General features: G+C 35.7%; 1 protein-coding gene across 2 annotated transcripts in view; it reads left to right on the top strand.

Annotated features, from left to right (window-relative positions):
• The window catches only part of GALNT13 (polypeptide N-acetylgalactosaminyltransferase 13), a gene marked incomplete at its 3' end in the record, with an annotated part of 475,050 nt that overhangs the window by 296,392 nt on the left and 160,024 nt on the right, over nucleotides 1–18,634 (top strand). For both annotated transcript variants that reach the window (XM_081242298.1, XM_081242297.1), the window contains exon 7: nucleotides 5,972–6,152. In XM_081242298.1, the coding sequence (XP_081098424.1) occupies nucleotides 5,972–6,152 (181 nt within the window). The remainder of the gene's footprint in view (nucleotides 1–5,971; nucleotides 6,153–18,634) is intronic.

Genomic DNA, 18,634 nt, shown 5'->3' with positions numbered 1-18,634 from the left:
CCACTTTAATATTTAATCATATATTTTTCTGGGAACTGTTTATTTTTTAATTATTTCACATTACCCAAATGTCTACTAAGTACATGGCAACTGTCTGGTCAATATTTGATCAATTAAATATTTTGTTTTTATATTAACTGGGTATTATGACCAGATATCAGCCTAATTAATGCATAATGTTATGCTTTTCTACCTTGATCTTTTTATTTTAGTGTAAATTTAGGGGAGATGCTTTACTTTGGAAATGCAATATGAGTATTTATTCACACATTCTATGAGCACAGATGACAATGGGAAAAGTACGCATTTTATTCCAGGAGTCAGTAGAGTATGATCCACAAGCAAAACACAGGCCAGTATCCACTGAGTTATAGAACATTTACCTCCACCTCTCCTAAATATACTAAAAAATCTGCCTCCATCTGTGAGAATCAACATCAGGGGCAGGTTTTCCTTCTGTCTTGTAAATCAACAGTCATTATTGAATTATGCCTTTACATGTACACACAAAGATCTCATTGCTTAGAGGATAACCAAAAATCAGCACTTTCGTATAAGGAGTGAGACCACTGGAACTCTACTTTTAAAGGATTTCAAACTAGATTTTTTTTTTTTCTTTTCTGTGTGCAAGCTTGGGCCATAGAAGCCATAAGCATACAAAACCAGGGTAGGGCCAAGAAGTGGCAGAGTAGAAATAAGATGCCCTCACACAACCACAGTGCTAATCCATATTTGCAAAAAGGCAAATTGGGAGCCCTGAGGACAGCTGTAAATCACTGGTTTGTTTGCAGTAGGGCTTATTGCATAGTCTGAATTTAGTAAGCATACACACTTAAAATAGTTTTACTTTTTCTCCAATCATTGCTTCATGCTCTGAAGAATATTCCTTTCCAATCTGACATCATTTAGCACAGATTCTGTAGCTTTCTGGTCACTTAGAGTTATTAAAAATACTAGTAATGTTCAGCTTAAAGGCTTTGATTTTGTAAGCAATCACAGTTCACATTCTCTTCTCTCCCCAGGACAATGCTGATAGAAGCTCTTGGAATGGGGAAGGGCAGGGTTCCCTGGGTTGCCACTTCTACAGTGTATGGGGTCAAATAAGAGGGTGAGAGAAACAGCAGGTCTTATCTGATATATTTTATGATGTCTGCCTGTTGTTGGCTCAGTATGGTTCCACTTGCTACTAGTGGCCTCCATCTATATGATAGGCTTCTGTACATGATTTCATTGTTTTCTTAAAAGTGTTCTGAACTTCACCTTTTACCGCATCTGTTATACAAGGCCATTTTTTTTTTTTTTTGCTGTACGTGGGCCTTGCACTGTTGTGGCCTCTCCCATTGCAGAGCACAGGCTCCGGACGCACAGGCTCAGTGGCCATGGCTCACGGGCCCAGCCGCTCCGCGGCATGTGGGATCCTCCCAGACCGGGGCACGAACCCATGTCCCCTGCATCGGCAGGTGGACTCTCAACCACTGCGCCACCAGGGAAGCCCTACAGGGCCCTTTTGAAGAGGGAAATCTTAGTCTCTATCTCTCACCCTGTAAGGTCCCCAGCTGCCTTTTTCAGTGGTACATCTCCTTGCTGATCTGCCATATTGCTAGTCCCACAGATCACTTTTTTTCTAGTCTATATTCCATGCTCTATAGAGTTTTGAAACCACTGAAGTCCTGTCCAGTTGTCTCCAAAGACCACTCCCTCCCAGGGTCACTGCATCACTGGACCTATCAATTTTGCTGGAACAAGCTGTTCAATAAACCCCAACCCACCTTCAGGATTCTCTAGACTAGAGGTGGTCCCCATTTTACTAGGGTCATGTTTGTCCCCACACTTGAGGCTTTCCCATAGACTCACTCACCATATTCTGCTATGTTCCAATGGGAGCACCAGGGTAATCTGCTGATTTTGCTGCTCAGCAAGCATCCAGCCAGGAGTGAAATGCCAGTCTCTCCTTCATTCATTTAGTTCCCTTATATGACTTGGGTGAAGGAAGAAAGGAACTCTTTAGTCATACCTAATCCATAGAGGAGAAGGGAAAGCTCTACCACTAACACTGTGCTCCTCACAATAAGGAAAAGGTTTTCAATTACCCCTCAAGTATAACATCATATGCTATTTCTTCTGAATTCAGGGCACCTTGCTGAATGGTGTGGTCACCGTCCAAACACCTGAGTACTTTACTAAATCATGTTTTTAAGAGATAGTATCAGTTGGACTAAATGGTTACTTTGAAAACACATTAAAAATTAAGAATGTGTTATTTAGCAACCTTGTTTGCCATAAACCATTTCTGATGTTTATTTGTTGTGTTGTGACCTCCAAAGACCTTCCTCAGTTCCCAAGACATGTGGAACAGCAGTTGAATATCATTTTACTAGACTACTCTGCCTAGTTTGGTACTAAAAATATTTCCTTAAAAAAATGTAATTTAAAATCCCTCCAAAAATATGTCTGTTTAAATCTCATCATTCTGCCAGGATTGCTTTTTTTTTTTTTTTTTTTTTCTGTACGTGGGCCTCTCACTGCTGTGGCCTCTCCCGCTGTGGAGCACAGGCTCCAGACACGCAGGCTCAGCGGCCATGGCTCACGGGCCCAGCTGCTCCACGGCATGTGGGATCTTCCCGGACCGGGGCACAAACCCGTGTCCCCTGCATCGGCAGGCGGACTCTCAAACACTGCACCACCAGGGAAGCCCCAGGGATGCTTTTTTAATGTTAGTCTTGGTAGTTACATTTGAGTTTCCATTCTTCCATTCAACCAACATACAGTGACACCTACCATGTAACAAGCATTGGGCTGGGCTCTGGGGGTGCAACCATGAGTAAACCTCTCCACTGCCCTTCTAGAGTCTACATTCTAGTTGGGGGGAAATGTGCATAGCCAAACAGAGAAATAAATTGCAGATTGTGATAAGGAATGAAGGAAACAAATAGGGTGCTATTAGAGAAAATAACTTGGGTGGGGCACTTTAAATATGGCAATTAGGGAAAATCTGATGAGGTGATATGTTAGCTGAGATGAGAAGTATGGGAAAGAGGCAGTCCAGTGAAGGGCTGACAGAATTGTTTTCCAGGTATAAGGAAAGCACGTGTTGAGGCTTTGGTGTGTGAAAAAAAATATGTGATTTGTTATTCTAGGAAATAGCAGAGGGCCAATATCACCATAATTTATTGACAGAAGGGGAGAGTCATGTAGTTCTTAGAGGCCCTGATAAAGGATTTTATTTATATTCACAGTGCAGTGAAAAACCATTGAAGGATTTGAAACAGGGAAGTAAAATGACATAATAAAGAATTTTAAAGACCACTCTGATTTCTCAGCAGAAAACAAATTATAGAAGAGCAACAGTGAAAGTAGAAAAACAATTAAGAGCCTATTACAAATGACAGACGAGATGTTGATGATTAGGACAAGGATGGTGGCAGTAGAGACAGAGAGAGATGTATATACTGAGAATTGTTTTATAGATAGCACCACCAGGATTTGTTAATGGATGGAATATAAGTGATGAAAGAAAAGAAAAAATCAGCGATGACTTCTAGGGGTTTTTTGGCAGGGAGAAGGGAGTTCTGTTGTCATTTTTGTTTTGTTTTGTTTTTGGATTGACTGCCTGGGTGAATAGTGGCTCCATTTATTGATGGTTTTAAAAAAAACTGAAAGAAAATAAGATCTGGATGACAAGGTGGAGATAAATTAACAATTCCACTTCAGACACGTTTATTTGGATGCCTCTGAGTCTTGCAAGAGGAGGTATCAAGTAGGTGTTTGGATACACAAGTCTGGATCCCAGAGGAAAAGTCTGGGCTGAGATGCTACTGCAGGGGTTTTGTGTATTCAGATCATGCATAAAATAATAAGAACAAATAAGACCACCTAGAGAATGAATAAAGAAGGAATAATGCCAACATTTAAATAAAAATTTAGAGTGAAAATGTATAAATAGTGAAGTAGTAGGATGGAAAGCAAGAGGATCCAAGAAAGGAGTCTGCTAGATATTCATCAAAGGAAAACTTTGTGATTTTCATCATGGCAGTATTGTGGGACTGTGGAAGTAAACAGCATTTCACAATGAGTAGAAAAACAGATGAAAATTGAGGAAGGCATATAATGTGTATCAGTAAAAAAATTATATTAATTATAGTGAGGGGAAACAGAAAAAAAGAGATATGTTGGATGGGAATAGAGATCAAGGGATGAACTTTTTGTTGTGTTTTGTAATTTTAAAAATTTGTTTATCTCTATTTTAAATCTGTTTGAAAGATAGGAGGTTTAGGAGGTATTATGCAAAGATAGGCATAATCCAGTTATGAGGGAAATGATTGATATTTCAGGAGAAACTCAAGGGGAGGACCAAATCAATGAAGTCATTAAGACAGACTTAAGTAATATGCTCTAGACTGACATACAAGTATTGATTTGTCTTTGGTAGGAGAAGGATCAACTTCCTCCATTTTAATAGGAAGGAGGAATGTAAAGAGTCGTGTAATTACAAGACAGTTTATAGACTTTATGATAGAAAGATGAGAAAGTTACCAATCAATTAAGTAATTTGATTATTTAAGAATGAGCAGCTACCCATCTTTCTAGGGAAATGATGAATTCCATTCCTCTTTTATATTGTCCATCATTTCAGTGTTGGATTGGAACATCTTTTCTATTAGCATCACACTGTTTAAACAATTAGAAAATGAGATAGAATAGATTGTACATGTAATGCACAAACATTGTTGATGAGTATAACTTATTTATCATCTTTCATCTTCTAGAAAAGATATCTCTTCCTGCTACCCAAGACCAACAGCAGCCCTCTTCTCAGATGAATATTACTTGAGGGATCAACAGGAGAAACCCTTTTCTTCCAAAATAAGCAGCTCTTCTTAAAATAAGAATAATGTTGTTTATGGTATAAAGACAAGTCCTTCCAATTACAGATGGCAATAATTATGACTTTCATTTACTGGGATGAATAAATGTAGTATATGTATGTATATATATATATCTATATATTTTATATATTTGTATGTATAATATACATATATAACACACACATACACATACATGCTGTTATTGTAACCTATGGCTATATAATATAATTTTATAGAAATAAATGTTTTATGGATACTTAATACCTATCCTCAACTGAACAGTAAATCTAGGATACCAAGAAATATATAGCATTTGTCTTTCAAGGGTTCATAATTTTAAGGGAGCAATAGTGAAGTAAACAATTTAAAATATTGACTTGGCCAAAAAGTTCATTTGGGTTTTTCCATACAATGTTACAGAAGAACCTGAATGAACATTTTGGCCAACCCAATACATTGTAATATATTCTTAATACAACTGTGTTTAAAGTACGAAAGTCACACAATACTAAATCTCCCCACAGAGCTGCCTAAAAGAAATGATCTTGGAAGTGGGCTTTAAAGGATGCACAGAAGTTGAATAGATGTAGAGGATACTTAGCATGCTTTAATAAGAATAATAGCATATTCAAAAGCCTAAGATACAGGAGATATGGAGAGGTGAAAATGAATGTTTACTTGAAGTTCCAGGTGGATGGGGTATAGCAGATTGATTTTCTCCAAATCAGATTTAGTTATTGAACATGGCATCCAACATGTACAAATTCATTTATTTATAGAAAATTTTGGATAGCAAATATCTGTTAAATAGAAATTAGGTTAACTATTAGAAGTTGAAAATTAGGTAGTCTAATAAAGGCACATAAAAATAATTACATCTTCCACAGTCCCAATACTACAATATTTAAATACATAAAATTCTTCCAAATTAGAATCCTTTGCCAAACCCAAGTATACCCATGCTAAATGTTGTGTTCATCTGATGTTGTTTGAACCATGTAAGATCTGAAGATTTGGTTTTAACTGAGTTAGCCTCAGTTGCTTCTCAGACAATATTACTGCATTATCTGCAATGATTGCTATACAACAATTGTTCTTTTTTCCAGATTTGGCAATGTGGAGGGTCATTGGAGATTGTGACTTGCTCCCACGTGGGTCACGTTTTTCGGAAGGCAACTCCATACACTTTCCCTGGTGGCACTGGTCATGTCATCAACAAGAACAACAGGAGACTGGCAGAAGTTTGGATGGATGAATTTAAAGATTTCTTTTATATCATATCGCCAGGTAAGCAATTCTGACATTTTCTTTCTCTGCAAGGGAAAATAAGATTTTAAACATGCTGAGTATGTGTTGCATTATTGCTCCTCTTCTACTAGTTTAAATAAGATATTGTTTATCGCCATAATATTGTAGAAAATTGTGTTTGAGAAGTTGTCCTATGAAGTCAATTTTGACCTAAAATGAGAAAGACTATTCTTATCTCAAATGCCTAAATATTCTTTTTTCTTTCTGGGCACAAGTATTATGCTAAAAAAAAAATGAAACAATCAATATATAAGGCAATCCAAATTTAACTGACATGTACCAGCTCAATTTAAGAAAAAAATTTTTAAGGGAAGTGAGTCTTTATTTCTATGTTACACACATAAGGCTGACTGAGTTGGTAAGGAATCTTTTTAATGTTTATAAAGAGATGTTTTCTACTGCCTTATTTTCTTAAATATCTGAGTAGAGAAAGATGAGATGATTTCCTACAGAAACAAGATGGAAAACTATGCAGATATAAAAATTTTTATTTTTAAAGAATATTAAATGACAGTAAATTACTCATCGATAATTATGTAAAAAAGCATAATATGGGACAATAAGATATTATCCTACTTTAGTTACAGAGGAGGATGGATATGGAAATAGAAGTAAATTTAGGCTATTGCTGGGTAGTGAGATTATGAGTAACTTCATTAGTTTCCTTATACTTTTATATATTTTATAAATTTTCTTTATAAAGCAATTATTTTTCAAAATTCATTAAAAACAAATTTTAAAAGAAAATAAATAATTAAAAAATTAAAAGAAAATTTTAAACATCATTAAAAAAGAGAAAATAAATAAATCATTGTGAGAAAATCCCATTACTGGACGGCATCATTATGAGTTATTGCATTCTTTAAAATTTTCTAGGATTTCTCCAACAGCCATATTATTATTTAAAAAAACCTCTGAGATATTACATTTTTTAAGGAAAAAAAGAAACATGAGAAGATACAAATAAGAGGAGGACACAAGTTTGTCTTTAAGATCTCAAAGTCCAGGCAAAGAAACCAAAGCATAAATTAATATAACAGGAATTCAGCCGTATTTATAAAATAATTTGTAATGTTCTATTTTTGATAGTTTATGATAGGCCTTACAGTCATCAATGCCATTATTATGTAACCTGTAAGAACAACAACAAAAGTCCATGCCCACATCCTCTTTTCTACATTATCACGTATCACAGGTTTAGAAAAGTCAGTGTGGGTTCTAATTGACATGCTCTGGTTCTGAAAGTATATATGAGGCTGTGAACATCCTTCTTTTATAGATGAAAAAGAGAATGAGCAGTATGAACTTTCTTATTAAGATCCAACATTACTCCACAGAAAAGAAAAATTGGGGCAGTGCATGTGTAAATGTGTGATTAGGAGATGGATTTTTTTCACACATTTTAACCCTCCTCTATGTCAAGAAGCTATTGCCAGGAACACTATTTCACATATAGATGTATTTCTCTTTACAATAGAAACCCAGTCCAGATGTTATATAACATTTTCATTTTCTTTTGATGATACTTTTTGAATTCAAATCATTACTTGTAGAAATATATAAGCTCAAATATGAAGAAAGAATTAATGCAAGAAAGAAATGTGTTATGTGTGATTATATACAGCGTACATTCGGGAATGTAAGCAATTGAGAATAATTGTAACCATATGTATTCTATTCACTCATGGTGAATATTATTTGTAAAAAGTCAGGTGTTAGTCTTTTGTATAATTCCCCATTGAGTGAAAAAGGCAGATAAGTGGTAGAACCATTTCTCAAAATGTAGTGAAATGACAAGCTTTAGAGTTTAAAGGATGAAAAAGAATGCCTGCTATCTGGAACTAATGACTTGCTGCTCAGGAGGGACTGTTTGTATATTCTGGAAAATGTAGTTTTTACATTACAATAAATATCATTTGGAAGGTTATTATTCTTATAAAATGGGCTCATTTAAGCCCAGAAATTACTTTGGAAGGCAGTAAAAGGACATTTGGGGAATATGCTGAAAGTATCTGGGAATTTCCTAAGGGGCATTTATGCTTCTGGATGTCTCAGAGACAGCATCGCTGAGTGTGGAACCTGCCTGCTGTATGTGGGCAAAGAGGGAAAACCAAAAATGTGAAACAATAAATTGCTTCTCAGTGGAAAAGGAAGAAGGGAAGTAAACTGGAAACTAGAGTTGGATGCCTATAAACAATGCTAGCCCTAGGCAGGTTTCAAATCATCCAAAAATCAGATAAAGTAGGTTGTATTGGGGAAGTCAGGAATCTGTCATTTGTATGATGGCAAGCCTTTGTTGAGTGGATAACTATTTTTGTCATTACTGGCAGCTTCTGTTACTCTTAAAATCAAAATCATGGATTTCTTCCCTATCGTCTAAAATTGTTGGGTTTCTGTTTTTCATCTAAGTTTGTAAGAAGAGCAGTTGGTATGGGGGAGATGGGAGGGACACATGCTTGCACATTTATGCTTAGAATTATATCTTTTTCTATAGTATACATAAACAAAAAAATCTAAAACAGTTTATATTGAGTTTTGTTTAAGTCTCCAGAACCTCCATAATAATCCGGCTAAGGAAAATGTTACAGTTCTTTCTAGAAGCACCTCCATGTATCTGTTCATTTGCCCAAGATGTTTTATAAGGAGACTTCCAATTTTTTTATACCAGGGCTTCTAGTACCACATCTTATTCTCCACTTATGCAGTTGTTCGAAATGTGATCTTTAAGTACTGTGTCTTTATGATTGAATTTTGACAACAATTTTGCTTCCTTCCAATATGCTCCTACCTACTTTATTTTTTGCTTTCAGGGATGCTTCAGTTCCGTCTTGAACTAACTGGGTATTCTTTCTCTCTCAAAGGTGTATTTTCTGCAGTTTTGATACCATGGCCAATCCATCATTGCTATGTACTATATTGTTTTATTTTTATTACCTATATCTATTGCCAAAGTAGTTCAGAGACTTGAATTTACCATGCTTAGCAACTTTCCTGTCACTTTGCAGTCCTTGAAAGAAAATATGTGTTGAATAATTAGAAGAATAAGTGAATGACTAAATGAATGAGTGAATTTTTGAAGGGAGCCACTTCTGTTTCTTCTTTTCTACTGAATTCTCCATGGATATCTCCTCTATACCAGGGAATCTCTTTATAAGAATTGCAGCTAATCGGAACCCTTTGTCCCACTTCTCTAATCCAACCTGAGAAAGGGCCCACTGATAAAAGAGAGGTGAAAGGTATTCTTCATATGCCTGCACTGTCATGCCTCTGAGTCTGCTATCAGAAAAGAAGGTTCCACTGGCTTACCCGTGTGCTTTGGGTTCTATGATTCCACCGTAATCACTGGCACACATAGTCATAAAATCTTACCTTCCAGGACTAATATAAAAGTCTGATAGGGACAATTTAGAAGGACAATGACATTTTCTAATAGAGCAGCATAATACAAGAGCTCATAAACTTAAAATAAGATACTTTTAACATGTTGATTTGTATTTTTCTCATGACCCCCATTAATTTAAAGTTAAAAGGAGTCATATAAATAGCTACATGCCTGAATTACTTTTATCTGATTTTTTTCAATATATTTACTATATGTCCTAATTGTCTTGCCTTATGCCCATTAGCCATTGGCAATATTGATAGAGTTGCAGTGTCTAATTTTGTCTCCTAAATGGGTATATGAATGAAGAGTAGAAATACTTTGAAATAGTGTTGAAGAATGCATTTTCAACATTCGTTTAGTTTGCTTTTCGGCTGTATCTTTAAGGTTGCAAATACTATAGCATCACGATTTTTAACGCTCTGTAGGCTCTTAAAGCCTGAGGCAGTTTTTTCTAGTAATTGGGCTGTTTCAGCTTGAGCCAACCTGATTGTCCTAGCAAGTCCTTTGAAATGATGTGATGTAAGCAGAAACCACTCTGCACAAAACACCCCATTATAAATGGCAACATTTTTTTCCTATTGGTCACAGGTAAAAAGCTTAAGAATTTTAAAATAGAGTGTAGTCACAGCACTAACCCTATATTTGAAATGCTGGCTGTTCTATAAATATTGATTTTCTTTCTTTGGGGAGGTAGATTTCTAACAGTGTATCAATTGACATGGTGATTAGATGCAGCTGTCCTTACATAACCTCTGGTTGTTCTTTTTCCTTTTCTTAATGGACAGCTGTCCTCTTGTTTTGAGCACAAATTGAAGGTAAAATGGTAAAGACTCCCCAAACATACCTTTAAAGGTATTTATATGTAACTGGGAAAACAGCTTATTTTCCTCGACATTATTGTAGTATTTTGATCTGTATTCCAAGTAAGCATTTAAAGAAGGATCCTTGAACTTATTTTGAAGGTTAACTCTCAATTGCTAACCTTTCAAAAATGCTTTCGAAAACTCAGCTCATCAAAGGTAGTCTTTGTTAATACCATCTTCGGATCATTATTAAAGTTTAAGGACTTTATTCATTTCTATCTCTTGAAATTTGTATCTACAAAATATAAATGTTTTTCAACACGCTGATTTTTTTAAAGATACAATATTTAATAACCAGCCCTTTGCGTTTAGGGCCTAATTTCTTTTATAAGTCATAAAAATGTGGTTCCAGGCTGATTTCATAAGCACAGGTTTTGATGTTTCCAGCAAACTGTGCAGCATGTAGATATATATATATATTTAATAATCCAGGGATATCAGTTTTTGGTTGAGTTAACATGAATTCATCTGAAAAGAGTGTGGCACTTCTGAAAGTAAAGTATGTTTGTACCTATGAATTTTGGATTTTTATTACTTAATAAATGCTTTTTTAGCAGTATCAACCATGGTATCGCTGAGCGAATATGATATTATGAGGAGGAAATTCTAAATCATTTTGATATGCTATACTGTAATAACACAATTCATATACCTGTGTGATTCCCTTGAAAAGCTAAATGTTGAAGTTAACGATGACACCTACACTCAATATTGTTGTAGTGGACAGACAAATGCTTTTCCTTGCTGTAGTCGATCACTGGTCAATTTTTTTTTTATTAAAATAGTAATTTATTTACGAATGAAGAAGTTAAGATCTACAGTAAGTCCCCTACATAGAAACAAGTTCTGTTCTGAGAGGATGTTCATAAGTCTAGTTTATTCTTTTTTTTCCACACACACACACACACACACTGTATTTTATTTTTACAACAGACAAATAAACTGACACCAAGCATTGTAAATGGATGGCCACAACAAAAGTAACAATGATTGCACTTACCAAACACGAAACACACTCATACTGTGTCATAATATTGAAATTCAGTCCAGTAATCCTCCACTGTAACAGCTCCTTTACTTTGCAGTGAAAATTGATTTCTATATTTTTTGCCTCTGAGTCCTTGTGGGATTTTTTTTCTTTTTATTCAAACAGAAAGTCACAAAAATTATAATCATCCTCATGAGTTCACTCAGTCTCATGTAATTATTTTTTTCATCTTGATCTTTTGTTAGCACTTTTATGAATTCATCAGCTTTCCATTAGAGTTCTGAAAATGCTTATTCATTCAGTTCAGCAGTATAGTCAGTTACCAGAAACCTGTACTTACCAGAGTCTTTTCCATGAATTCCTTGAAGATGAAACCCTTTTATAGGAACATTTTTGTAAAAGCATCAGAGTATACCCAGAACAGTCTGTAAATGACAAAAGACTTAAAAATGACCACGGTTAAAGATTTGATGAAAGTTCATAATGATGCAACTGACAAGGAAATTTAGTTATTTCTGAGATATACATTTCAAAGTAATAACTAGAATTATGACTTATAACTTTATACCAGAACATATTAGATTTTTAGAAATTTCATGTAATGTCTGAAACATTTATATTAACATATTTCCATACAAATAACCCAAAGGAAGTTTAGTATTAGTTGTTTTTGTTTGTTTGTTTGTTTTTTACACTGCAGGTTCTTATTAGTCATCAATTTTATACACATCAGTGTATACATGTCAATCCCAATCGCCCAATTCACACCACCATCCCCACCCCACCGCTGTTTTCCCCCCTTGGTGTCCATATGTTTGTTCTCTATGTCTGTGTCTCAACTTCTGCCCTGCAAACTGGTTCATCAGTACCATTTTTCTAAGTTCCACATACATGCGTTAATATACAATATTTGTTTTTCTCTTTCTGACTTACTTCACTCTGTGTGACAGTCTCTAGGTCCATCCACATCTCCACAATGACCCAGTTTCGTTCCTTTTTATGGTTGAGTAATATTCCATTGTATATATGTACCACAACTTCTTTATCCATTCATCTGTTGATGGGCATTTAGGTTGCTTCCATGACCTGGCTATTGTAAATAGTGCTGCAATGAACATTGGGTTCATGTGTCTTTCTGAATTATGGTTTTCTCTGGATATATGCCCAGTAGTGGGATTGCTGGGTCATATGGTAATTCTATTTTTAGTTTTTAAGGAACCTCCATATTGTTCTCCATAGTGACTGTATCAATTTACATTCCCACCAGCAGTGCAAGAGGGTTCCCTTTTCTCCACACCCTCTCCAGCATTTGTTGTTTGTAGATTTTCTGATGATGCCCACTCTAACTGGTGTGAGGTGATACCTCATTGTAGTTTTGATTTGCATTTCTCTAATAATTAGTGATGTTGAGCAGATTTTCATGTGCTTCTTGGCCATCTGTATGTCTTCTTGGGAGAAATGTCTATTTAAGTCTTCTGCCCATTCTTGGATTGGGTTGTTTGTTTCTTTAATATTGAGCTGCATGAGCTGTTTATATATTTTGGAGATTAATCCTTTGTTGATTCGTTTGCAAATATTTTTTCCCATTCTGAGGGTTGTCTTTTGGTCTTGTTTATGGTTTCCTTTGCTGTGCAAAAGCTTTGAAGTTTCATTAGGTCCCATTTGTTTACTTTTGTTTTTATTTCCATTACTCTGAGAGGTGGATCAAAAAAGATCTTGCTGTGATTTATGTCAAAGAATGTTCTTCCTATGTTTTCCTCGAAGAGTTCTATAGTGTCCAGTCTTACATTTAGGTCTCAAATCCATTTTCAGTTTATTTTTGTGTATGGTGTTAGGGAGTGTTCTAATTTCATTCTTTTACATGTAGATGTCCAATTTTCCCAGCACCACTTATTGAAGAGACTGTCTTTTCTCCACTGTATATCTTTGCTTCCTTTCTCATAGATTAGTTGACCATAGTTGCGTGGGTTGATCTCTGGGCTTTCTATCTTGTTCCACTGATATATGTTTCTGTTTTTGTGCCAGTACCATATTGTCTTGATTACTGTAGTTTTGTAATATAGTCTGAAGTCAGGGAGTGTGATTCCTCCAGCTCTGCTTTTTTCCCTCAAGACTGCTTTGGCTATTCGGGGTCTTTTGTGTCTCCATACAAATTTTAACATAATTTGTTCTAGTTGCATAAAAAATGCCATTGGTAATTTGATAGGGATTGCATTGAAAATGTAGATTTCTTTGTGGAGTACAGTCATTTTCACAATATTGATTCTTCCAATCCAGGAACATGGTATATCTCTCCATCTGTTGGTATCATCATCTAATTTCTTTCATCAGTGTCTTATAATTTTCTGCACACAGGTCTTTTGTCTCCTTAGGTAGGTTCATTCCTAGGTATTTTACTCTTATTGTTGCAATGCTAAATGGGAGTGTTTTCATAATTTCTCTTTCACATTTTTCATCATTAGTGTATAGGAATGCAAGAGATTTCTATGCATGAATTTTGTATCCTGCAACTTTACCAAATTCATTGATTAGCTCTAGTAGTTTTCTGATGGCATTTTTAGGATTCTCTATGTATAGTATCATGTCATCTGCAAACAATGACAGTTTTACTTCTTCTTTTCCAATTTGTATTCCTTTTATTTCTTTTACTTCTCTGATTGTTGTGACTAGGACTTCCAAAACTATGTTGAATAATAGTGGTGAGAGTGGACTTCCTTGTCTCGTTCCTGATCTTAGAGGAAATGCTTTCAGTTTTTTACCATTGAGAATGATGTTTGCTGTGGGTTTGTCATATATGGCCTTTATTATGTTGAGGTAGGTTCCCTCTTTGCCCACTTTCTGGAGAGTTTTTTATCATAAATGGGTGTTGAATTTTGACAAAAGCTTTTTCTGCATCTATTGAGATGATCATATGGTTTTTATTCTTCAATTTATTAATATGGTGTATCACATTGATTGATTTGCATATATTGAAGAATCCTTGCATCCCCGGGATAAATCCCACTTGATCATGGTGTATGATCCTTTTAATGTGCTGTTGGATGCTGTTTGCTAGTATTTTGTTGAGGATTCTTGCATCTATATTCATCAGTGTTATTGGTCTGTAATTTTCTTTTTGTGTAGTGTCTTTGTCGGATTTTGGTATCAAGGTGATGGTGGCCACATAGAATGAGTTTGGGAGTTTTCCTTCATCTGCAATTTTTGGAAGAGTTTGAGAAGGCTGGGTGTTAGCTCTTCTCTAAATGTTTGAAAGAATTCACCTGTGAAGCCATCTGGTCCTGGACTTCTGTTTGTTGGAAGATTTTTTTTTTTTTTTTGTGGTACGCAGCCTCTCACTGCTGTGGCCTCTCCTGCTGCAGAGCACAGGCTCCAGATGCGCAGGCCCAGTGGCCATGGCTCACGGGCTCAGCTGCTCCGTGACATCTGGGATCCTCCTGGACCAGGGCACAAACCCGTGTCCCCTGCATTGGCAGGTGGACTCTCAACCACTGTGCCACCAGGGAAGCCCTGTTGGAAGATTTTTAATCACAGTTTCAATTTCAGTGCTTGTGATTGGTCTGTTCATATTTTCTGTTTCTGCCTGCTTCAGTCTTGAAAGTTTATACCTTTCTAAGAATTTGTCCATTTCTTCCACATTGTCCATTTTATTAGCATAGAGTTGCTTGTAGTAGTCTCTTAGGATGCTTTGTATTTCTGAGGTGTCCATTGTCCTTTTTCATTTCTCATTTTATTGATTTGAGTCCTCTCCCTCTTTTTCTTGATGAGTCTGGCTAATGGTTTATCAATTTTGTTTATCTTCTCAAAGAACCAACTTTTAGTTTTACTGATCTTTGCTACTGTTTTCTTTGTTTCTATTTCATTTATTTCTGCTCTGATCTTTATGATTTCTTTCCTTCTGCTAACTTTGGGTTTTGTTTGTTCTTCTTTCTCTAGTTCCTTTAGGTGTAAGGTTAGATTGTTTACTTGAGATTTTTCTTGTTTCTTGAGGTAGGGTTGTATAGCTATAAACTCCCCTCTTAGGACTGCTTTTGCTGCATCCCATAGGTTTTGGATCATCATGTTTTCATTGTCATTTGTCTTTAGGTATTTTTTGATTTCCTCTTTGATTTCTTCAGTGATCTCTTGGTTGTTTAGTAACGTTTTGTTTAGCCGCCATCTGTTTGTATTTTTTACGGTTTTTTCCCTGTAATTCATTTCTAATCTCATAGCGTTGTGGTCAGAAAAGATGCTTGATAGGATTTCAATTTTCTTAAATTTACTGAGGCTTGATTTGTGACCCAAGATGTGATCTATCCTGGAGAATGTTCCATGTGCACTTGAGAAGAAAGTGTAATCTGCTGTTTTTGGATAGAATGTCCTGTAAATTTTAACTAAATCTATCTGGTCTATTGTGTCATTTAAAGCATCTGTTTCCTTATTTATTTTCATTTTGGATGATCTGTCCATTGGTGTAAGTGAGGTGTTAAAGTCCCCAGCTATTATTGTGTTACTGTCGATTTCTTCTTTTCGAGCTGTTAGCAGTTGCCTTATGTACTGAGGTGCTCCTATGTTGGGTGCATATATATTTATAATTGTTATATCTTCTTCTTGGATTGATCTCTTGATCATTCTTTAGTGTCCTTCCTTGTCTCTTGTAACATTCTTTATTTTAAAGTCTACTTTATCTGATATGAGTATTGCTACTCCAGCTTTCTTTTGATTTCCATTTGCATGGATGGAAAATCTTTTTCCATCCCCTCACTTTCAGTCTGTATGTGTTCCTAGGTCTGAAGTAGGTCTCTTATAGACAGCATATATATGGGTCCTGTTTTTGTATCCATTCAGCAATCCTGTGTCTTTTGGTTGGAGCATTTAATCCATTCACGTTTAAGGTAATTATCGATATGTATGTTCCTATGACAATTTTCTTAATTGTTTTGGGTTTGTTTTTGTAGGTCCTTTTCTTGTTTTTGTTTCCCACTTAGAGAAGTTCCTTTAGCATTTGTTGTAGAGCTGGTTTGGTGGTGCTGAATTCTCAGCTTTTGCTTGTCTGTAAACTTTTGATTGCTCCATCGAATCTGAATGAGATCCTTGTCAGGTAGAGTAATCTTGGTTGTAAGATCTTCCCTTTCATCACTTTAAGTATATCATGCCACTCCCTTCTGGCTTATAGAATTTCTGCTGAGAAATCAACCTTTAACCTTATGGGAGTTCCCTTATATGTTATTTGTCGTTTTTCCCTTGCTGCTTTCAATAATTTTTCTTTGTCTTTAATTTTTGCCAATTTGATTACTATGTGTCTCGTTGTGTTTCTCTTCGGGTTTATCCTGTATGGGACTCTCTGCACTTCCTGGACTTGGGTGACTATTTCCTTTCCCATGTTAGGGAAGTTTTCAACTATAATCTCGTCAAATATTTTCTCTGGTCCTTTCTCTCTCTTTTCTCCTTCTGGGACCCCTATAATGCAAATGTTCTTGCATGTAATATTGTCCCAGAGGTCTCTTGGGCTGTCTTCATTTCATTTCATTCTTTTTTCTTTATTCTGTTCTGCAGCAGTGAATTCCACCATTCTGTCTTCCAGGTCACTTATCCGTTCTTCTGCCTCAGTTATTCTTCATTGATTCCTTCTAGTGAAGTTTTCATTTCAGTTATTGTATTGTTCATCTCTGTTTTTTTGTTCTTTAATTCTTCTAGGTGTTTGTTAAACATTTCTTGCATCTTCTCCATCTTTGCCTCCATTCTTTTTCTGAGGTCCTCGATCAACTTCACTATCATTATTCTGAATTATTTTTCTGGAAGGTTGCCTATCTTCACTTCATTTAGCTGTTTTTCTGGGGTTTTATCTTGTTCCTTCATCTGCTACATAGCCCTCTGCCTTGTCATCTTGTCTATCTTTATGTGAATGTGGTTTTTGTTCCACAGGCTGCAGGATTGTAGTTCTTCTTGCTTCTGCTGTCTGCCCTCTACTGGTCAATTTTTATTGTTGGTATTGTTATTAGTATTGCATGGGTATTTCTTTGTATTTTTATATTAATGATACTTCCTTGCTTCTGTCTTCATTTGATGAGAATTATTAAGTTCTTGATTTGCACTGTGCCAGGCAAAGGGATACAAACATGGAAAAGACATTGCCTTTGCCTTTAAAGAGTGAACTGTCTACATCATCACAGTTAATTAGTTTAAGTGGAAAATAATATTAAGTGCATAGTATGTGAGGAACACACAGACAGCAATTAAAGGCGATACTTATATGAACTTGCTTACACTTTCCTAGTTTCCTCCTTCTAACTCACAAACTTCAAAGTCAAATGAATATTCAAGTTATTTCTATTCTACCTGCTAAGTTCTCTCAAATTTATCAGTTATCTTCATTCTCACACTCATCCTGCATCCTGATAACCTCCTAACTGTCCTGATGGCTCTCCCTGCCTCAAAGCTTGACCTCCCTTCACTCACCCTTACAGTGCTGCTGGAGGACCTTCCTAAATTTTAATCTCTCACTTACCTAAGAACCTCTTAACACAAAATCAGAAGTCTAGAACATAGCCAATAAGACGCTATGTGATCTGGTACTTGTCCAGCCCACCAGTCTTTCACCCTATACTTTCAACCCTAGCAGTCCACATACCAACCATGTAGAACTATATTCAGATCCAAAGCTCAACACGCTCCCTCCTGCTTTTAGGTTTTTGCATATGTCTAAAACAGTATTTGATGAGCTAATGAATGCTGCTACATCTGCATAAAGTACCATCATCATCCATCTGCATTCATCATTCATGTATAAAGTTTGGTATAATTTCCCCTCAGCAAATCCAGTGGCTCCCTGTACTTCCCCTGTTGTAGCATTTATGAATTTTTAAAGCATTTTTTCTCCTCTACTAAGCAATATGAATAAAGGAACTCTCTCTCTTTTTTTTAATGTGTTTGTTTGGTTCCATTTTTATTTTTATTTTTTTGAGTCAGTCAACAAATATTTATTGAATGCCTATGATTTTTGGGTTTTTTTAAGTTGGAGTAACAGTTGATTTACAATGTTGTATTACTCTCTGCTGTACAGCACACTGAATCAGTTATATATTTACATATATCCACTCTTTTTTAGAATCTTTTCCCATATAGGTTATTACAGAGTATTCAGTAGAGTTCCCTATAGAGTAGGTCCTTATTAGACATCTATTTTATATTTAGTAGTGCATATATTTCTATCCCAATCTCTCAATTTATCCCTCCCTTCTTTCTCACC

This window comes from Mesoplodon bidens (genome assembly GCF_964165515.1).
Source record: "Mesoplodon bidens genome assembly, chromosome: 8".
Classification (NCBI taxonomy): Eukaryota; Metazoa; Chordata; class Mammalia; order Artiodactyla; family Ziphiidae; genus Mesoplodon; species Mesoplodon bidens.
This window is presented reverse-complemented; position numbering and strand designations above follow the sequence as displayed.